This window comes from Trachemys scripta, chromosome 16, assembly GCF_013100865.1.
Source record: "Trachemys scripta elegans isolate TJP31775 chromosome 16, CAS_Tse_1.0, whole genome shotgun sequence".
NCBI lineage: Eukaryota > Metazoa > Chordata > Testudines > Emydidae > Trachemys > Trachemys scripta.
The window spans coordinates 1,641,992-1,664,421 of record NC_048313.1 but is presented as its reverse complement, the minus strand read 5'-3'; the positions used below and the strand labels follow the sequence as shown (position 1 = coordinate 1,664,421).

Below are 22,430 nucleotides of genomic sequence, written 5' to 3'. Positions count from 1 at the left end.
CTGGGATTAGAGATCAGGCCAAGGGAGGGGAACTAACCCCTGGAATGAACTGTCCCCCCCCCCCCCCACACTCCCTCTTCAAGCCAAGGGGCTTAAACTTTTGTCAGGCCAAAACCTGCGCCGACTTCTCCCAGGGCGAGCCGGGGCCGCGTCGTCGCCCTTTGTTAATGACAAATTGCAGCAAACCCCTTTCCCTGGGAATTTTTCCTCTTTTAAATCTTGAAATGCCGGAGTTTCCAGCTGGCCCCTGCTGCCCCCTGGGACTGGCACCCTGCTGCCAGCTCTGCCTGTCCGGAAGATGTTTTCGCCAACAGGGGCTAGGCAGGAGATCAGACCAGATTAGCCGGCTTGCTGCTGTGGGCTGAAGTCTTTGTGCAGCTCAGGGGTTCCCTGCATCCCCCCAACAAACTCCCTCTCATTCCATGCTATTTGAGGGACTCCCTGCAACCCCCTCCCTCAAACCTTCCCCTCGCAAGAGGTTCTGGGTGCCTTCCTGCCTCTCCCTGGGTCAGGGGTTGTGTGTGCCCCCCGTTCTCCCTTGCCCTCAATTCGGCATCCCCCATGGCAGAGGCTCCATGAGTGGTCCCGTTCCTGTTTCCAGGCCGGGGATTCTGTCTACCCCCTGTTCTCGCCTTTCCCCTCCTGCCAGAGGCTGTGTGCATCTCCATACCCCCTCCCCTCCATTTCCCCCTCCCCAAGGAGGCCTGCGCGGGACTCATTTCCCCCTTCCTCGATTGCAGGGGCTGTGTACATGCCCCATTCTTCCCTGCCCCCAATCTCCTCCTATCCCTTTAGTTATTTCTCTTCTGCCTGCCTGGGGCAGAGGGCAGACGCTGCGGAGAAGGGCCGAGAGGAGACAGGGTGTTATGCTGAGAGGCGTTAATGGGGCCAGGGGCCAGTTTTCTGGGCTCTAGGTCAGTGATTTCCCCTAAGGACCCTTCTGGCGTCTTATTGAGTATCCCAGCCCCCTTTCCTTTCCAGTGTTACTGGATCATGACCTCCCACGTGCCTCGCACGCTGCGCCTGGGGCTCCACGTGGAGAACAGGATGGCTTCCTCCATGGGGCAGAAGCACGTTCTGGGCCTGGCTCAAGGGAGGGACCCCCCCATAGCAGGCCCCCGGGGGACCCTGTGTGGGAACCACTGCTATAGACAATGGTGGTGGATCAGCTAATCAGAGGGCCGGGGCTCCGAGTGTCCCTCATTTTCTTCCTTTCGGTTTTGCAATTTCCCCCAAATCCATGGGGTTGTGCCCGCTGCGGCCTGGGGCTCCTGCAGCGTTGGAACGGATCCGATGCTCGTTCATCGTTTGGGCCGGACAGGTGGGCAGGGCAGGGCCGTCCCAAGCTCGGCCAATGGTCCCTCCTGGCGTTGACCTCTCTGAATCCAGACCCCGCCAGGCTGGGCACCTGCTGTCCTCACACAGGGGCCTGGAAGTGTCCGTGTCCAGAGGGTTACACCAGGGTCCCACGTCCTGCCCCGAGGGCCTGGCTGGGGGCACTGAGCGGGCAGGGAAACACCAGGGCTGGGTGGGGTGAACCCCCAGGGAAATGGGGGGCAGGGGCCCTGCTTTCTGCAAGTCCCAGTGCACACAGGCTCTTTCTTTGTCATCAGGGGCGTCTGGCCTGGAAATGGGACCCCGGACTAGGGGGTCGGACCCAGAGCCAGACCCGCAAGTCCCCAGCAGCGCACTCGATCTGACCCACCCGATCACTTTTCCCCGTCCCGTCGGGGACTGGCAGCCCAGCAGAAATGGGTCCAGGCTGCCCCCTGGTGGCAGCAGTGCAGATCTGCAGCCAAATAGGGTGACCAGATAGCAAATGAGAAAAAACGGGACAGGAGGTGGGGGGTAATAAGAACCTATATAAGAAAAAGTCCCAAATATCGGGACTATCCCTATAAAATCAGGACATCTGGTCACCCTACCCCAGGTCCACCCAACTTGCATCCATCGCACGCTGGGGGCCAGGTGCAGCCATGGGATGGGTTCCCAGGCCACGTGGTCAAGAAGACAGGCGAGGGGGGGAGGAAGCGGGATGGGGAGAGCTTGGCTACCGGTGGGTGTGGAGCTAAATTTTCCCTATGGGTGCTCCAGCCCCGCAGCACCCACGGACTCGGCACCTACGGGTGGGTGCCTAAATTAAGAGGGTGACGCCTTGAGCCCGAGGAACTGGGTAAAGGTGGGTGCCCCTAGCGTGTGAGAGTAACAGAGGATTTTGTGCGGGTAATGCCACGGGCTAGTGACAATGAAGGGGGCGGCCAGAAGTTATTTCTGCCAGTGGGACTCCTGGAATAGCCATTGCAACGTGCCAGAAACGGCACCAGACAGCCAGGGCTAGGAAATCCCAGCAACAGCTGGGCCGTGACTTTGCAGGCCCGAAGAAGCAAATGCCCTTAGTCGTGGTTGAGGCTTACTCTCCGTGGCCGGAGGCAGGGCACGTGAGAGCGACCTCTCCCGGACCTGATCTCCTTAGACCAGCCGTCCTGAGCGCACTCCGCGGTGAAAACCCCACCACAGACACCGCCTAGGTTGGCGGGGTGGGGAGGTCAAAGGGGAGACAATGAAGAGGCCCATCGATCAGCCGTTACCAGGCCTAAGCAAGGGCTGCAGGAGGCAGCCCCTGAAGTTAGTACAGATGGTGGCAGGTTTTGTTGGCCAGAGGAGGCGGCTGAGGGAGGGGAGGGATTTGCAGTGGGAGATCGACAGAGTACGGCTAGGGAACAGCAGCCAGAGAGCCGGTGTCAATTTCTCTCCCTGACATCTACCGTTGATTGCAGCAAAATCACAGACCTCCCATAAGGCTGCCGAACTTGTGATTTTTGTTAATGGCGTTAGTTAACTGAGGGATTTACAGGGGAGAGGTGAGGCAAATTGAAACCTGTAGTCAAATAGAGATCGATCACTGTAATGCCTCAGGGTTTTCCTGGCCCCTGCTTCTTCCCAGCTCTATATCGAAGTCTGTGATCTAGGTCTAGCAGTAACTGGTCTGCAGAGGGCCAGCCTAGAGTAAGGGGAGTGGGATGAGTTTGGGCCTCTCTGCCTTAGGGAGCAGCCTGTTTTGTCTCTCTCTGGTTTTGGTCCTTTATCCTTCTGAATTCGAAGAAATTAAGTCACGTCACATTACAACCTTCCAGCCAGAGGACTGAGGTTTGTATCTCACTTCTCTGGGTGCGCACCATGAACATAACACTTTGATCCGTAGCCATGGGCACAAACCCACTGGTAAAAGTCATGCACCTTTAGAGGGCTGTATCTCAGGAACTCATCGGTGAAACAACCCCAAACTTGGATCACTGCCCTATTCCACACTCCCATGAGGCGGCACACCAAATTTCAAGGCAATCCGAGCAACCGTACGCTTTTTGACCACTGACAGGATTCAAGCTTTAAATAGAAAACTGGTCTGAAACTTAACTACAACGGATCTGACAGTCCACTCTACTCAGTCCCTTCCCACCCAGTGAATAGCAATACCACATGGGTGGGTAAACTGAGTCACACATAAGCAAAGTATTACAAACAGTCCACCCTTCCCCACAGGGCTGGAGCTGGGGTCTGTGTGAATTTTAAGAGGCGCCCCAGACATTTGAACCCAGTGCTTGGCAGAGGGGTTACGCCACAACGCCACACGAACAATGGCACAGTCTTCGTCCTGTCTCGTGCCTACCTATTATGGCAACTTCCCGCTTCCTGACCCATTCCCAGTGGCTGATGCCATCTCCGGGGGCAGCGTTCAAGGTGTATTGGGGCGGGGGGATGTCGTATTTCCTGGATTTCGGAGGGTTAAGTTTAGCACCTCTCCACATTCTGGATGGGCACGAGGCACCGCTGGGCGACCTGACCACTGCGCGAACCAAGCTCTGGGTCCCCCCTCCCTGGGTTCTATCCCCAGCTGTGCCTGGAGTGATTTTGTGTAACCTCATTGTTCTGTCCGTGGCTTGTACTTGCCTGGGGTCCTGGCCGTGGCTGGTAAGAACAAGGCGTGAAGTCTGCGGAGGTCTCACTTACAGGCCTTGGGGTGAGGTTTGAACTCACGGTCCCCCCAGTTAGGAAACTCCCCCTCCTCAGCACAGAGCCTGGATGTCTAAGGGCAGAAGGGACTGGGAGCGAACACAGGTGCTCTCGCTCTCCTGGTCCCCTTGGCTGCAGACAACAACCCATTGTTCTCTGCAGACACCAGCCCCTTGCATCACCCACAGTGTCGACAGCTGCAAGTTCCTCGCCTTCCTGTTGATGTGTTTAAACTCAGATGCTCTTTCCCCACGGCTGATTGTTGTCTGGGTTAGCAGCTGTCCAGCCATGGGCCCAGCTCGGCTCCCAGGCTCCTTTGGGTGGGACTGGCCAGGGGGACTTGGGTGCCCTGCTGCCGGGTGCAATCCATGGGGAGAGAGATGCCAGCCAATGGGCTCTGCCTGTGCCAACCAATGGGAGAGGCCCAGGAGAGGCAGTGTGGCCTAAGCCGTGCTCCCCCCATTAGGGCTTTTAGCCAGTGGTCGGGCACTCGCCTGCTCCTGGCCCGGCTGGCACGGGAGAGACTGAAGGCGGGCTGCACCCTGCACCCAGCACTCTCCTGGGTAACGGGGGACCCAGGCAAGCCCTGCTTCCCGCCAGGCCAGGCAAGGAATTGACCCTGGACCTCCCACCCGCTGGGTGAATGCCCCAACCCCTGGGTCACATGGCACCATCCCCTTTTCCTCCTCCTCCGGCTGTGTGGGGCGGGTTCAGACGTGCCCCGAGCCCACCTAGGACTCAGGCCCCCGGGTGAGGCTGGCAGGGCAACATCTAGGGGGGTGAAACCCCCATGGGTGCGTCAGGCACCGAGCTGCTAGGACTTACCCAGCTGAGCCCCTGTTCAGGACTGCGGGGACGTTAATAGGGGAAAATTCGGGGCCAGGGGGAGTTTAGGTGCCTCCAGGGCTCAGCGGCACCCGAGGAGGGGTTTTGTGGGTCCCCAGCGGCGCTTCGGGGTTGGACGTAGGCTCCTAAAGGGTGAGCTGTGGCCACAAGGGAGCCCAGGGGAGGTAGGCGCCCTGCACGGAGGCACTGTGTGTCCATCCCGGCTGCACCGAACCGGCACTGCCAATTCAGCCGCCAGGCCGGTGTCCCTCTACCTCACCCTTCACCCTGGGCGTGATCTCACTGCCCCAGAACACGTGAGCCGACCAGCCTGCCTGAAAGGGGCTTCTGGTCCCTGCCGGCTCAGCCACCTCCCACCCCGTGTGTGCCAGCAGCTACGGGGTGCCCGGCTGCCCTTTGGGTTTGCCCCAGCCCTGCTGGCTTGGGGAGAAGAGGAACCGCACACTCCGGGAGTTGCAGGTGTCTGTGCCGGGAGCAGCGCGGGTGGGTTTAGAGCAGGGAACTGTTGGGAAAACAGCCGGTGGCGCGGTGGATTCTCCATCACTGGCCATTTGTAAACGAAGATGGGATGTTTTTCTAACAGCTCGGCCCAAGGAGTCATTGCGGGGCAGGGCTCGAGCCTGGGTGATACAGGGGGCCAGATGAGCAGAGCCCAACGGGCCCGTCCGGCCTGGGAATCTAGGAAACGGGACACAGAGGGACTCAGGGACGGCCCATCCCAGGGCGGCGCGGCTCCGGATCTGGAGTCCAAGTGGCCGAGAAGGGATCCGGGGGCAGGGGGTGGAGCGCAGCGGGGCACCCACCAGGGCAGGGGTCCTCAACCTTTTTCTTTCTGCAGCTCCCCAGCATGCTATAAAAACTCCACGGCCCACCCAGAGAGAGAACTAGGGGACCCAGCAGAGGACTCATAAGCAGAGCTAATTCCAAAGGGCTGGGGCCTGTCAAGCCGCTGTACGGCTGGTGCCGAATCCCACTGGTCAATTACAGCTGTCCAGCTGGCCCCACGCTGGTGACACGTGGGGGCCAGGAGCAGGAGTGCTGGCACGGGGGCAGGGGGTGTGTGTTTTCACCCCGGCAGCGTGTCCTAGTGGATAGAGACCTGACCTGGGATGCAGGAGAGCTGGGTGCTGTGTGCCTGGCTCTGCCGCTGTGGGGTGACCTTCGCTAAGTCACGGCCCCGCTCTCTGCCTCGGTTTCCCCACTATACAATGGAGAGCATGATACTGACCTACTTTGTAAAGTGCTTGGAGATGAACGGCTGGACGCGCTACCGCAGAGCGGTTATTGCTATTACTAGTCACTGCGGAGAAAGGGAGCCGTGGTTAATACAGGTACAACGCCCTCTGCCCCCAGCGCTGTCAGTGAGAGCACCCTGGGGGCCCCCCCAGGGCGGGGGGGGGGGGGGGGGGGGGGCTCGTGCCTAAAGGAAACACACACAGAAATCCACCCCCAGGCCATGGTTCTCAGCCATACAGGTGCAAAAATAGCCCTGACCCCCGTTTTGAACCCTCCTTTGCAGGAGCGGCCCTGGGTGAAGGGAGAAGACAGGCCGGCTCCGACCAGGTGATTCCCGGGGTGCTGGGGCACCTGCAGCACCCGCTGCATCCCACGTCCCGGGAGAGGAGGCTGGCGCGACTTGCCTGGTGCCTGCCGTGCCACTCTGAGAGCCGGGGCAGCCTGGCTGAGTTTCCTCACCCAAGCAAAATACAGTGGGGGGCTGAGGAGAGGGGGGGATGGGCTGGGCTGGAGGCAGGGCGATGGGCTGACATCCCGGGCACCTGGGTTCTATTCCCGGCTTACCCCTGCCCTGCCCGTGGGCCCTGGCCAAGTCTCCAGACCTCAACTCCTGGCTGTCCCAGAGGGAAGATCATAGAAACATCCATCTGGAAGCATCCACTAGAGGCCACTTTGTCCCTCTTCCCGCTGAGCCGCCCAGACCTGGCTGGTGCCCGGCCTGGGCGGGTCCCAGGCCTGACCCTCCTGGCAGCAGGGGCTGGGCTGGGAGCTGCACTCGGACTGTGGCCACTAGAGGGCGCTGCTGTCTCCTGCATGGCTTCGGGGGGGGGACTCTTCGAAGGGGACAGGGGGGGGGGGTGGGAGGACGGTGCCAGGACTGGAAAGGGCCTCTGGGGCGGGAGGGTCGCTCCATTTCTGAGAGCAGAGGGCTGGACAGACCCCGACTGAAGAGAGGGCGAGGGGCCCTGCTGGGCCTGCCGAGATGCCAACTTGGGGGCACTAGAGGGGGGCTCTAGGGATCCCAGCTTGGGGGGAGGAGGGGGCACCGGAGGGGGCCTCTGGGGATTCCAGCCTGCAGCGGCTCCAGGAAGTCTGGACAGACCCGTCTGGAGAAGTGCCCGACGGGCTGGGCGTTGGGCAGAAGCCAGAGCTGATCCCACCCCCTGTGCCACCCGCCCCATGCCGCCCCAGGGCTCTGCTCTGCCAGTCGGGAGCACGGCGCCCAAACTCGTCCCCCCGCCCAAGGACCCGAATGAACCCTGGTGCGTGGTCCTGCCGGGATCCAGGCCGTTCTAGGCCAGGGGGCCTGGCTGAGGGCGGTGCCAGGCTGGGAGCCTGGTTATGGGAGAGGCGGGGAGCAGAGCCTGAGACCGGAGCAAAACAACAGCCTCCAGCCTCCACCCTGGCTCTGCCGGTGCCCCATACTCCCTCCCGACCCGCAGCCCCCTTCTCTCTGAGGCTTGGACTCCCTCATGCCCCAGCTCTGCCAGGGGCCCTCAGTCCTGACCTGCTGCCCCCTGCTAGCCCAGCCCTGGTGTCTCTCCTGAGAGGAGACGGACACAAATGCCAGTTTGTTCTGTGGTTTTGTGGTCTTTGCAAACAACCATCCGTGACCTGCGTCTCACCCAGCTCTCCGGGGCAAGATGCTGCAGTAACCACCCGGCCCCTCACTGCCCCCATCTCCCTTCGGTCTGTGCCAGGTGCTGCAGGGGAGCAGCCCAGGCTGGGAGTCCCTCGGGGGTTGCTAATGAAGGTCCCCAGTCCCCCCCCCCCATGCTGTTCTGAGAGCAGATGGGCTCCCCCCATCTCTGAGCACCTTCCGCCTCAGCAAGGGGGGTCAGACAGGGACAGAAAACACCCCCCACCCCCACCCCGCGGCAGGAGCTGGCCTGCTGCTCCAGCCCGCGCTGGGCTGGGCCGATGCCATGGCCCCACCGCTGCGGCTTGTGCCCAGTGAAGCCGACAGGAGGCTGTGGACAGGAGTCCTTGACGTGTTCCTGTTTGCTGGCTCGGGGTGAAGAGCCCTTGGCTCCATGCAAGTGCCCTTGCCGGGGCCTGGCCCTGGACCCATCCTGCTGCCTTTGGTGGTGTCAGGCCCCAGCACATCCCCTGGCCCCGGCAGGGGGCAGGGCTAGACCCAATGTGCGGCCCCTTCACACAGTCACTGGCTCGCAGTGACACAGGGTCTGGGTGAGAGGGTGGGACTTTACTCTAGCCGCGGCCACAGCTACAAGCCCCGTCCCCAACACCTGGCCCTGGATGAACACTGAGGACGTTCTGCCATCGTTAGGGTTCAGAGTGAACAGCCCATCGGCACCCTCTGCTGCTGTGTCAGGTGGTCTCTGCAGGCCCAGGCAGGTGGCTGGCCTTGGGCCAGGAACTTGCAGCCCTGAGAAGCTGAATGCTGCTGCCTCCTGCTTCTCTGCCTTCCCCACTCCTGCCCTGCCCCCACTGCCTTTGCTCCCGTCATGCACCCAGCTCATGCTAGCCAGGCCTGACACTAACGCCTGGTGCACTGGGAGGATAAGAGCCTACTACTGCTCCTGCCGAGTGGAGACCCTCCTTCAGCTCCAGTGGCAGAGGCCTGTGCAGTGGGGCTGACTTGGCTGAGCGCAAGGGGGCCACACCCAGATCCTTGTGAGTGGCGTGGGGGTGTGCATGTGAAATGAATGGGCTGGGTCCAGGAGCCTGCCAAGGTCCAGGGGCTATTTCACCCCACCCACCCCTGTGCCAGGCCCAGCACCCAGCGCCCTGAGGGGCACAGAGCCTGGCCTTCGGAAGCCTGTGGGGGAGGGGCTGCGGGCTGGGATGGAACCCGGCAAGCAAAGGGTTAACATCCTTAGAGCTTAACTGGGCGAAAAGCACCTCAAACAGCCTTGGGTGAGCAGGGGGTCAGCTGGGTGGTGGGTCTGTTTCCCCATCGTCCAGTCGTAGGGCTTCTGTCCTGTCCCGGGGGACCCAAGTGTCTGGGGTGTCACTCCCCCCAGTCCCAGTGTGGGAGGCCTGCCCCATGTGAACCCAGGTGTCCGGGGTGTCCCCTCCCCACAGTCCTAGGCCTGCCCCAGGGGGCCTTGCAGGCTCCGGGCTGCCCTGGCTCCCAGAGGTTTGTTTACCCAGAAGGAAGCCAGGCTGGAGCCTGTGGTGTCGGCGTTTTCCTGTGTCCCAGGCAGCGGCCACCGTGCCCACAGCGGGCAGGGAGACACAGACACAGCAGGGCTGTGGGAGCGGCTCAGGGCTCGGCTCCCCGGGAAGCAGGGGGTGCTGCCACCCCCCAGCTCAGGAACCCATCTGGGGCTGCCAAAGCCGGCTGTCACAGGGGAAACTAGCTAAGCTGCCCACACCCAGCCATTGGCACAGAGCCAGGGGCACAGAGCTCCCAGTGCCGCCCCTCTCTCCCAAGGTGCCAGGGTATCACTACCAGGGGGTTTGGGCTGCGCCGGGGGCCCCCTGCCCCGCCCCAGATCAACACTAGCTCAGCAATCCCTAGGGCCCTACCCCATCCACAACCCTCTCTCCCTCCCTCCCCATACACACTCCTCCATCCATCCATCCATCCATCCATCCATCCCCATTCATAACCCTCGCTCCATCCCCATACACATCCATCCCTGTACACACCCCTCTATCGAATCCCTCCATCTCATACACCCCTCCATCCATCCCTCCATCCCTGTTCATACCCCTCCATCCATCCATATACACACCCCTCCCTCCATACCTGTACACACCCCTCCTTCCTTCCATCCTAGTAACACTCCTCTGTCCATTCATCCTTCTCCATGCACACCCTTCCATCCATCCATCCCAACACACACCCCTCCATCCATCCATCCCTCCATCCATCCCTATACATATCTATCTATCTATCCCCATACACCCCATCTATCTATCTATCTATCTATTCCCATACACCTCCTCTCTCTCTCTCTCTCTCTCCTCTCCCCCCACCCCCACCCCGCTACCCTCTCCGTAGCCCCGGAGCAAACCGCAGCCTCCCCGGAGTGAGCCGCTTCCCCTGTAAACAGCCGGGCTGAGGCCAGAGAGGAAGCGGGTGGGGGGGGGGGGCAGGTCTCTGGCTGCCCTTCCGTTCCCCGGGCAGGGGTGAGCCTGGTGTGGGGTCAGGCCTGGGGAACTGCCACCCCGCATGAGGCGGCCACGTCGAGGAGACAAGCTGCTTCACGTCTGGGCAAAGCAGCCAGTTGCCAAGGCGAGGGGCTGGGGGGCAGGAGGGGGGCGAAGGGCCAATCCCAGCCCACCCCATCCACTCCCCAGCCTGCCTTTCGGCTGCAGGGGACACAATGCTGAGGCCAGCCTGGCCACGGGCGGGGCGTGGCACTGCGGAGCCCGGCTCTGCCAGCCCCGCCCAGCCCAGGGGGGGGCCGCTGCTGAGGTTTGTGACGTTGCACTCCATATGAGTCTATGACAATATGCTAATGAGAGTGAATATGATGTAACTGGAATATACTTCATGCAAAAGGTCTCTTGTAAGGGATCATTACAAAGCTTATAATCTACTGAGTGTGGTCATCCTATTTGTATGTATCATTCTTGCATCTGAAACTAGAAATATGAAATCTAGCTCTGAGGGCCTATTGTAATTACGCAAAGTGTGGGCCATTAATGGTGGTTTGGAATCTTGATGGCTCCCGTCAACCAGGACAATTGGTCTGTTTTACTTGCAAGCCTTCCCGTGAGTCAGGCCTTGAAGAATGGAGGCTGGGGGTCTCGCAGGATAGGTGACCAAGTCACCTAGTACTGGACTCCATCTTAAACCTGGGGTTTTTCCATTTAGAAGGAGGGGTGAGGACCCAGAGAGACAAAAGATTCCCGCCTTGTGCCAAAGCTATATAAGGGGGTGGACCAGAACAAAGGGGGCTGCAGTCATGAGAAATCCCCTAGTTACCACCTGAGCTGGAACAAGGACTGTACCAGGGGAAAGGACTGGGCCCAGACTAGGAAGGAGTCTAGTCTGTGAAAGAAGCTTATTGGAACATCTCTGAGGGTGAGATTTCATCTGTAATCAGTTTCTTAATGCATTAGGCTTAGACTTGCGTGTTTTGGTTTTATTTTGCTTGGCAACTTACTTTGTTCTGTCTGTTATTACTTGGAACCACTTAAATCCTTAATAAATCCTATACTTAATTAAATCACTTTTGCTTATTAATTGACCCAGAGTAAGTAATTAACACCTGGGGGAGCAAACAGCTGTGCATATCTCTCTATCAGTGTTATAGAGGGCGGACAATTTATGAGTTTACCCTGTATAAGCCTTATACAGAGTAAAAGGGATTTATTTGGGGTTTGGACCCCACTGGGAACTGAGTATCTGGGAGCTGGAGACAGGAGTACCTGCTAAGTGGTTTTCAGTTAAAGTCTGCAGCTTTGGGGGACGTGGTTCAGACCTGGGTCTGTGTTTGCAGCAGGCTGGCGCGTCTGGCTCAACAAGGCAGGGTTCTGAAGTCCCAAGCTGGCAGGGAAAACGGGCTCTGAGGTAGACTCAGCACATCAGGTGGCAGCTCCCAAGGGGGTTTCTGTGACCCAATCTGTCACAAGGCTGACACTGGGTGACCCTGACCGAGGCTGGGCGACCCCTTGGCTCTGCCCTTGCTGCGTGGCCCTGCTGCTGGCCCCGTACTGAGGGCTCCTTGCCATCGTTGGCTTCTCGGTCCCAGCATGGCACCCTGGGGCCTGGACTGGGGGCGCCCATTCCGCGGGGGCTGGAGCGGGCAGTGAGTGGGGTGAGGGGACTGGCCTGGGGCCAGGGCTGCGCTGGGCTCCCAGGCACAGGGACGGATCAGGACGTCCAAGAATAACCCTGCGCCGTGTTTACACTGTACGTGACCCCGACCCTTCGCATTAACGTCACATCAGCCTTTGCCGCCGGCATTTCTCAGAGCCGCGCGGCCTCCCAGGGGAACAGCCCTGCTCTCCCCAGCCATTCCCACGCCGGCCCCGCTCCCCGGGGGCCAGCCTGCGGGACTGGAAGGGGGCAGCCCTCTGGAAACGCGCCACGGCACCATCGCCTGCAAGGGGCGCCCCCCAGAGGCCAAGCTTGTGGGGCGGATTCACTCTGGGGAGGGTGTCCCCAAAGGAGTCCAGGGTCTCAGCCCATTCCTCCTTTCCCAGCAGCCGAGCCTTTGACCCCCGCCCCCCATCAGCTTCCCCCAGTGCCTGGGTGATTCTCCCCCAGCCCAGGTGGGGGTATGACAGACACTCCCCCCACCCCTCACCGTTGGGCTGGGCCATGGGGCGGATGCAGCCAGAGGGGTGGGGGTGTCAGGCCTGGACTGGACCCAGCTGGGCTGGATGAGTGGCCAGTGGCAGAGCAGAGGTTGCAGAAGCTCCGGGCTGCCCATCATCGCCTGGTGCCTCGGTTTCCCCATCTTGGCAATGACACCGACCCACCTCCATTAAACACCTGCGCTCCCGGGGGGAAAAGACCCGGGGTGGAGGGTTGTTATGGGATGTACAATATTTACCCCACCCTGCGTCCGAGCCCCCCCCGAGCTGCGGGGTTGTGACAAGGGAGGCGGGGCCCAGCCACGCAGGGCTGTGTCCAGAGATTTCAAAGCTGGCCTCTCCCTCCTGGCCCGAGTGACCGGTGCAGGGCTAGGAGGACAGCCCGGGTTAAATGTGTCACAAGCTCCACAGCACAGCTCGCTGGGACGGGCCCAGGCAGGTTGGACACGTTTCATTGTCGCTACTCATTTGGGGTGCCCAGCTTCCCTGCCCGTGGGCAATGGGGCCAGCTGACGCTCATCCAGAAACAGGGAGATTCCACCCCGCCAGTGTCTGTGGCTGGGGGTCCTTTCATGTGTGTCCCCAAGCCCTTCCGAGAGGTGAGTAGGTATCATATCCCCGTTACACAGGTGGGGGCGAGGTGCAGAGGGGACAAATGATGAGATCAAAGTCCACAGAAGAGCAAGGAATAGAACCCAGGAGTCCTGGTTCCCCGGACTCATCCCTGGACCCCACTCCCATCCCAGAGCTCGGGACAGAACCCAGGAGTCCTGGCTCCACCCCCCCCTCCCCCAACCACTAGACCTCACTCCTCTCCCAGAGCTTCGGACAGAACCCAGGAGTCCTGGTTCCAGCTCCCCCCCGCAACCACTAGACCCCACTCCCCTCCCAGAGCCAGAACCCAGGTGTCCTGGCTCCCGCCTCCCCTCCTCTAACCACTAGACCCCACTCCCCTCCCAGAGCCAGGGACAGAACCCAGGAGTCCTGGCGCCCAGCCCCTCCCCCATGCTATGCACTCGGCTACACTGACGTAGCTCTGGTAAGCGATTGGCTGCCCACTTCTTCCTTGACTCCCTGGGCTGCAAACTGCCCCAGCCAGCCCTGGGCAACGTGGGGCTTAGACCCCAGCAAGAACTACAGGTGTGACAAGGGAGGAGAGGGGCTGAACTCAGCAGGCCTTGCCTGACCCCTGGCTAGTGCGGGTCCCCCTGGCCTGGACCCTGCCCTGGTGAAGGGGCCACGGCTCCATCCAGGTGCGGGTTCTGCTGCCAGCCCGCTCTGCGCTCACCCCGTCCTGCTGGGCCCGCCTGGGTGCTGGGCAGGAGATGCCCCGTCCCTCTCCCCCACTTGCGCCCTCCCAGCGGGTACCAAAAGCTGCCCTGGCACAAGTGGGAGCCACGCCTGTGCCAGCTGGGCCCTGCCCGCCCTTAGAGCCGCCCGCCCTGCAGCATCCATCAGCCCGAGCCTCTCCCCAGCGCTGCCCCCTCCTCACTCGGCTCCCTGACTGGGGGGCTCGGGCCTGTCCCTGCCCCCTCCTCTCTTTCCGCGGCTGTGGGGGCACCAGGGTACCCAGCCAGCTCCTCCCTGCCCTCACGCAGGAGGCCACGGCATCTCACAAAGCTGGCATTGCCTAGTGACTGGGGCACTCCACCGCCCCATCCCGTCTGAAACCGTCACCAGTGCCCTCTGCCCAGCCCGTGTGCACGGCCCCAGGCCATCCCCAAGCTGGCCAAGGCCGGGCACAGCCCTCCCCTCCCTGTCTTCCCCCCAGCAGGGGCCCAGCCGCCTTCCTGGCTCCACACGGGCAACGAGGGCCATTGCTTCGGTGTTTGGTGGCATGGCTGAGATGCGGTCACTGAGCATGAGGGGCTGGGAAAACAGCCCAGAACTGATCTAATTACAGGTGTTAATTGTGTGTGTTACGAGCCAGCCAGTGGCTCCACCCGGGATCAGGGCTCCATCGCTGCACAGACCTGGAGCCAGAGCCAGCGCCGAACGGCCGAGCCCGAGGGGAAGTGACTTATTCCCCTGTCACGGAGCCCTCTGCTAGACCACCACGCTTCTTTCAAACACAGCCCACCCAGCCCGCGAGGCGCAGCAAAGACAGCTCGTCTTCATGGGGCCTGCGCCGTGGCAGCTCCAGCGGCCTCCTGCCTGCAGCTGCATTGGCAGTGGGGAGGCAGGGCTGGGGTAATGTCACCCCAGGATACAGTCACATGTGCATTCAGTCACGCATGCACCCAGTCACTCACACACTCACACGTACACACTCGACTCTCTCGCTCCTACAGAGACTTTACTTTTGTTCTTTCTTGTCCAGTTGCTAAAATAAAAGTTGTTCGGGCTGAATGTTGAAGGTTGCTCTTTGTGTGTGGGGGGAAAACCTAGCAAACCCTGCTCTGCCCAAGCATTCATGTACACACACACACACACACACACGCAGACCCCTGGCACAGATGCTTTCCTGGCCGGTAGCAGCTCTGAGGGCCCAGCAAGGCCCTGATGGTGTGTCAGATTCATACAGCTCAGTCCGGGCTCCGGGTGGACGTTCCCTGCCCAGGCACCCGGGCTCTGTGCTCAGAGCAGAGAACGCCACTTTCCCCAAGGCCCAGGGCCTGCAGGCTGGATCCCATGGCCATGGCATTTGTAGCCAGGCGGGCAGGGGAGCCAGTGCCCCTGTGTGAGGTTATTGATATAATCTGGAACCATATAGAACATGGTTGCAACCAAAGTCCTGTAGTGGCACCAACTCTTGTATAAAGGGGGTCAAGTGAGGTGTCTAAGACAAGGTTATGGTTTGCTGGTTATGATTATGCTGTCTATATGTGTGTATCACTTTTGTAGTTGAAGTTAGGAATATTGGCTCTATACTGTCTGTATTTCAAACTTATGCTATGCTTCTGGGTGACATCCCAGACAAGTTAGTGTTAGCTCTGCCTAGCCTGCTTGATGGCCCATTAAGGACCATCAGCTATACAATGGACCCATTGAGAGAAGGCAGATACGCCTTGCAACCCAGCAAAGTATGCAGGGACTGGCCCATGTGACTCCAGACTCCATTTTGCTGTAATTTTCCACAGTAAGAACAAAGAGGTGTTCTTACACCTGGAAAAGACTATAAAAGGCTGATGCCTCATCTCCATCTTGTCTTCAGTCCTGCTTCTTACCTCTGGAGGGACTTTGCTACAAATGGAAGCTCTACACGAAGGACTGATGACCCATCCCAGCTGGGGATGTTCCAGAGACTTGATTTGAACCTGCAGTTTATTCCATCGCTGCTACAAGCCTGAACCGAGAACTTTGCCATTACTGTATGTAATTGATTCCATTTAACCGATTCTAACTCTCATCTCTTATCTTTTTCCTTTTATGAATAAACCTTTAGATTTTAGATTCTAAAGGATTGGCAACAGCGTGATTTGTGGGTAAGATCTGATCTGTATATTAACCTGGGTCTGGGGCTTGGTCCTATGGGATCAGGAGAACCTTTTTCTTTTACTGGGGTATTGGTTTTCATAATCATTTGTCCCCATAACAAGTGGCACTGGTGGTGATACTGGGAAACTGGAGTCTCTCAGGGAATTGCTTGTGAGACTTGTGGTTAGCCAGTGGGGTGAGACCAAAGTCCTCTTAGTCTGGCTGGTTTGGTTTGCCTTAGAGGTGGAAAAACCCCAGCCTAGGGCTGTAACTGCCCTGTTTTAAGCGATTTGTCCTGAATTGGCACTCTCAGTTGGGTCCCGCCAGAACCACATTGTCACACCCTGCCAATGCAGCTCACAACAGGCCGTCCTGGAGCCAGGCGGGAAAGGAGCCGTTCCTGGGGCGCTCTGCCGGCCCTGTGTAGCAGGGACGTTGGGATAGGAGAGGGGTGCAGGGCACATGCCCGGGGCTAGCAGGTCCATGCAGCGAGGACCCGGGACTGATTAACCCTGCCCCAGCGCACGTCCCAGCCAGCGAGGACCGAGCCAGGGCCCCTAGCTGGGGCAGCTCACAATGGCAGGGGCAACTCCAGCCATCAGGTGGGGCTGGTCAGACCCCTTAGTCCCTGCGCTGGGCATCACCCACATGGAGGCCAGCCCTGCAGGGTCCCTGGGGTCTGCAGGCTCTGGGCCTGGCACCCACCAGATGATCCCACAGGATGTCAGCATGGCAGGGATCCCTGCAGGGTGTGTGCTCCAAGCAAGGCCGTGCTGAACTCAGCCCCACGGGGTGCTCACTAGAGGCGCACTGGGGAACTACCCCCTGGGGCACCTCAGCCCTGGTGCCCCTCTGCCCCCCCCCCCCCCCCCGGCCTGTGTGCCAGGGGGATTGCACGCTGGCCTCATGGCAGAGCTCAGTCCCATAGTCTGGGGGCTTTCGAGGGCCCCTCTGTGCTGCCCTGCTGCCCCCCCTCCCGTGCTGGGCTGCTACTGCTACCAGCCCCAGCCTCCCTGTCCTGGCTGCACCCAACCCCCCCTTCCCTGGTCTCTCAACCTCACAGAGCATGGCCTGGCCTGGGGATCAGCTGGGACCATGCCCCTCACCCAGAACAGCCTGCAGTCCCCTCCAGCTCATTTGGAGGGACAGGGGGTACCTCGCCGCACCCCTACAGCTCTGCCCGCACCCTGCCATGTCTGCCCACCACAGAGCACACTGAGCGCTGTTATCTGCGCACCAACAGCGCCCCCCTCGTGGGGAAACTGAGGCAACAAGACAGGAGGCCCCACCCCCCATCCTTAGTCACACCCAGGCCAACGGCTGTTGAGTTCAGGTGCCTGTTTCTGGGGCCCATAGTCAGCCCCCTGGGGGCTGAGTTTCAGAAGGGCCGATCGCTCCCAACTGCAGCAAACCACGTGGGAGCTGCAGACGCTTGTGGCTCTGGCAGGCAGATCCTGGGGGGGGGTCAATGGGGCTCCCCAAACCAGTGGCCATTTTGGTAAATCTTGGCCCATGGCAGTGCCAAATCCTGGAGAACCCAGGTGTCCTGGGTGGCCCAGGGCTGCCTTGCCTAGTCCACAGGCCCCGCAGATCCCATCAAATGGGGCTGGGCCCTGAGGCCCTGGGAGCTCTGGCCGCAGCGCCTGGTAACTAGCATCACCCGTGGCCTGGGCAGTGACTGGCACATGCGCCTGGTGCCCAAGAGTTTGGACTGAGCGGGGGGGCTCTATCCCCTCAGTAACTGTCTCGCCTACTTGCTCTGGCGATGCCAGTAGGCAGAGCAGGGGTAGTTCTGAGAGGCCAGGGCAGGGAGTGGTGATGGACACAGGGGACTTGTGCCCCTCATGCCAGCTGTGATGGGCATCCTGGGACGTGAGCCACGTGGCTGGGCCATGCCACCCTCGCTGCAAAAGCTATGGGCCTCTCACTGCAAAGGGTCCATCTCAGAACCCAGCCCAGGGGGCACCTTGCAGGAGAGTGGGGTGGTCCAGGGATGTGCCAATAGAACAAGGGCCTAGAACTTCTAGGTTCTATTCCTGGCCATGGAAAGGGAGTGGGGCCTAATGGTTAAGGGAGGCAGGACTCCTGGGTTCCCTTTCCCTGCTCTGTGAGTTTGGGGGAAATCGTTTTCCCGCTCTGTAACAGGGGAAGAATGATCTTCACCCCATTTTGCTTTGAGATCTTTGGCTCCCGGGTCTGCAGACGCTGGGGCAAAGAGACAAGGCGGGCAGGGCGAGGTCCTATGTGTGATTGGGCCAGCGTCTGCTGGTGACCTAAGCTTTTGAGCCACCAAGAGCTTGTCTCTCTCCCCAGCAGGAGCTGGTCCAAGAAAAGCTATGACCTGCCCCACCTTGGCGCTCTGATGCCCTGGGGACCGACACAGCTGCACCACCGCAGCAGGTGATTCTCGCTGGAGGCAGATACAGCTCCGGGGGCCACGTGTTAAAAGGATGTTGAAAAATGGTTGAGGGGGCAGACAAGAGCCACGTACTGAGGCAAAGGCTGGAGAAGTGGCTGCCGGGCCGGGCCAGGCCGAGCTCAGCCGGACAAGGGACGGTTCAGAGGTGACAATCCCACGGTCTAAGCACCTTACGGGGGAGGACATACAGGTGACACCGGGCTCTTCAATCTGCCGGGGACAGGCAGGAAGCGAGCCCAGGGCTGGAGCCGGACACGTTCCAGCTGGGAATAAGGCCTATACCTTCACCAGGGAGGGGGATTATCTGGTGGGACAAACTCCTGGGCAGAGGTGGAGGCGCCATCTCCTGGCTGCCTTTGGGGCAGGATGTCACACTCTGATCTAATGGTCCCTTCTGGCCTGAAACTCTAGGAATCTATGTAGGCGGCTGCATCTCAGCACTGGGCGAGGGGTCCATGTATGAGCAGCCCCTGCGCCCCACCCCAGAGGTGGCTGCATCTCAGCACCAAGCGAGGGGTCCCTGTGTATAACGTGGCCTGTCCATTGGTCTTTGGGATCCCAGGAGCTGACATGCAGTTGATCTTCATGCTGGGTCTAACTGCACACGGCAGGCGATGACCCAGCAGCTCGGGCCGTTTCCTTGCCAAGTGTCGGCTCTGTATCCGTGCGCTGCACTGCCCGGGGGCTGCCAGAGCCCAGCAAGTGTCACAGCAGCTGCATCCAGGAATTGAACTCGCTGATGCAATCGTGCCCTTAAGGGGGCAACGCTGCGTGCCCGGCCACCTGCAGTCTCCCTGCGGCTCGGCTCTTCCTCCTGTTCGCTGGCCTCTGTCCTGGGGAGCAGCGGGGCAGGATCCGGCCCCGAAGCTGCAGACGGGGCTGGGCGCTGAGTGAGCCAGAGACAGTAGGTCCCAGCCCCTCTCCCCCATGGTGCCCCTCAGCCCCCCGTGGGCCACGGGGAACCATCCACTGCCAGCCCCATAGCCCGCTGCAGCCCTCACCCCAGCACCCCACTACCCCACCACCTCTCCCCATCAGCTCCCCCTCTGACAACCATCCACTGCCAGCCCCATAGCCCGCCGCAGCCCCCACCCAGTACCCTACTACCCCACCTCCTCTCCCCATCAGCTCCCCCTCTGACAACCATCCACTGCCAGCCCCATAGCCCGCCGCAGCCCCCACCCCAGCCTAACCACCCATCCCAGCACCAAACTGCCCCCTTCTCTCCCCCCACCCCATCAGCTGCCCCTCCCCCTCCAGCAACCATCCACTCCCAGCCCCATAGCCCACCACAGCCCCCATCCCAGTGCCCCACCTCCTCTGGTGCCACCCCATCAGCTCCCCCTCCGACAACCATCCACTGCCAGCCCCATATCCCACTGCAGCCCCCCTCCCCATCCTACCTCCCCAGCCAGACTCTTCCTCCATCCCAACCGTTCAGTCCCTCTCCACCACCCGCCCCCAGAACAACCATCCACTCTCCAGCCCCATAGCTCATCCCTACAAGTGCAACCCCTCCCCTCCCCAACACCCCAGCCCCAGGGCCGGGAGTCATCACCCCTGGAACCAGCCGCACCTTCCAAGAGAGGCGAGGCGCGGCGAGACGCGGCGGAAAGCGTCTCACGCCAGTCACGGAGGGAAAGGGTAGTTCGGTGATGGGGCTGGCACGCTGGAGATCTGGGTTCGAGACCTGACTCTGCCTCCCCTGGGAAAGGGGGAGGGCAGGGAACTCCCAGCCGCGATCCTTAAGAGTTTGAGTCCCGAAGGGCTGAGCCGGGCTCTGGTGTGTAGACGGGCCCCCCGAGTGAAGCTATAAACTAATCACCATAGAGGCGCCCCCCGCCCCTTCTGCTGAGGTCCCGACGTGTTTATTTGCTCTTGTGCCCGGCCGAGACAAGCCGCGAGAAGGAGCCCAGCAAGCGCCGTTCGCTGCCGGGGGTTGGGCTAGAGGCAGCCTCCCGCTCTCAGCCTTTGGGGGTGGGGTGGGGGGCTAGACACCCCGACCCGAAGGCCCCCAGGCAGGGCAGAAACGCAGCAGCGGGATCAAATAACCGCGCAGCAAGAACGAAGGGGCACCAGGGCACTGTCTACACTGGCGCGTTCCGGGGGTGTTTTTTCACACCCCTGAGGGGGAAAGGTGCAGTGCTGTGAACGGCCAGTGCAGACAAGCCCTGAGTCACCACCGCAGAGCCGGGATACCGAAGCGCTCGGGAGCCAGTCGTTTGCCACGGAAATGCAGCCACCTCTGAGGTGGAACACAATGGCTGGGTGACACCACACAGCCCGGCGGCAGGGTGGGAAAGGGAGCAAAGGGCCGGCCCCGATCCAACTGAAACTGACGGACGTGGCGGCCTGTCATCCCCTTCGGGGTTTGGCTGGAGGTGGGTCACCTCCGCGCTCAGCGCCACTGGATCCCTACTGACCCCCAGGGGTTAGACCACTGCCCCCTGCTGAGCCCCCCTCCCTGCCTGCAGCGCCCCCGCTGAGCCCCCACCCTGCTCCCTGCAGCCCAGCGCCCCCTGCTGAGCCCCCACCCTGCTCCCTGCAGCCCAGCGCTCCCTGCCCTGCTGCGCTGAAGCGCCCCCTGCCAGCCCCTGACTGAGTCACCGACGGGGGGGTGGTGGGCAGGGGGCAAACCCTACGCCGCTCCCCACCCCCTGCCTTCACCTTGGGAGCAGATGCCACCTTAAGAGGTCGGGAGCGTCCCTGGCCTGCTGTCCCCAGCAGCGACCCCCTGGCTCAGGGCGCGGCGCGGGCAGCCTGTGGGACCCACTTTCCAGCGCTCGCTCGCCACTAACTTCGCTCTTTCTCTCCCCCACTAGCTGCCCCTTTACGAGGTTCTCCGGGAATCAGGAGGTGGCGGGTCCGGGGCTGTGCCGGGGGCCCGGAGGGGCCTGCGGGCGGGAGGAGCACGGGGAGGGAGGGAGAACGAGCTGGGGATGTAGTCCAGGGTCTCCGGAAGGGGGCTCTGAGATGTATGTATGGGGGTCTGGGGTGTTCCAGGGGAGGGGACGCTGGGATTGATTCATGGGGGACTGGGGTGGTGCAGGGGGTGGGGCGCTAGAGGGTACATGGGGGGCTGGGGGAAAGGGGCGCTGGGGGGTACATGGGGGCTGCGGTGGTGCAGGGGGAGGGGGCGCTGGGGAGTATATGGGGGGCTGGGGTGGTGCAGAGAGAGGGGCGCTGGGGTGATGCATGGGGAGCTGGGGGGTGCAGGGGGAGGGGGCGCTGGGGAGTACATGGGGGCTGGGTTGGTGCAGGGGGAGGGAGCGCCGGGGTGATGCATGGGGCGCTGGGGGTGAATGAGGGGGGTATATTGGAAATAACCCCTCCCCGGTTCCCCCTTGCTGGCGGCTGGGGCGGGAGCGCAGGTCCGGTTCTGGGGTTGGATCCTCCCTCTGGAACGTCCTGTCTCTGCCCCCCGCCCCCCCAGCCCGGAGCCCGCGGCTCAGCCCAGCCCCAGCGTCAGACGCTGCCGGGCTCCGGTCCGGGCTGCAGGCAGAGCTCGCCGCGGGCCCGCGCCCCCGGGGGCAGAAACGCCGGGCTGGGCCGCAGTGTCCTGCCCGTGCTCCCCCGCAGCCGCCCCGCCGCGCCCCGGGGATGGGGCCGGGAAGCCGGTGGCTGCTGGGGGCCGCCCTGCTGTGCTGGGGAGCCCGCTGCCAGGTAAGGGCCCGGCCCGCCCGCTGCCCTGCGTGGACGGGGCGCCCGCCGGGAGCTGCGGAGCCCTGTGCCCAGCGCCCCCGGCCAGGCACCGCGCCCGGCCGGGCTGGGGAGCGGAGCGGAGCGGGGGGCAGCGCCCTGCCCCGGGCCGGTTTGTGGCCGGCTCCCCCCTGCGTCCTGCCAGCTGCTGGGTCGGGGGGGGAGCGGCCTGCCCCGGCCTTTCCCAGCCTGGCCAGCTGCTCGGCTCACCGGGCACCTGCTGCCCCGCGGCCCCCCAGGAACCCCCAGGTCCCGGCTCGCTCTGAGCCCGCGGCAGACCAGGCGGGCCCGCTTTGAAGAGGCCGCGGTTCCCCGGGTACATGGGGCTAAGGCCCCTCCGCCGGGCGGCGCCCCCGATGCTACTGTCCGGCCGCGCCGCTGAGCCAGGCCCTGCTCGGGGGCCGCGCCCAGCCCGGCTCCGAGGGACACGGTCCTGTAGGCGGCAGAGCCCCCCCCGCAGTCTGCTTCAGCCCCCCGGATCCAGCCCCCCCCAACCTGCTCCAGCCCCCCGGATCCAGCCCCCTCCCCACAACCTGCTCCAGCCCCCCGGATCCAGCCCCCC

At 62.0% G+C, this 22,430-nt stretch overlaps 1 protein-coding gene across 1 annotated transcript in view; it reads left to right on the top strand.

Annotated features, from left to right (window-relative positions):
• Positions 1–21,634: 21,634 nt before the first annotated feature.
• Positions 21,635–22,430, top strand: part of LOC117888750 (snake venom vascular endothelial growth factor toxin ICPP-like) — a 9,890-nt gene continuing 9,094 nt past the window's right edge. The window contains exon 1 of the mRNA XM_034792444.1: positions 21,635–21,832. Within this exon, the coding sequence (XP_034648335.1) occupies positions 21,770–21,832 (63 nt within the window). The 5' untranslated portion in view covers positions 21,635–21,769. The remainder of the gene's footprint in view (positions 21,833–22,430) is intronic.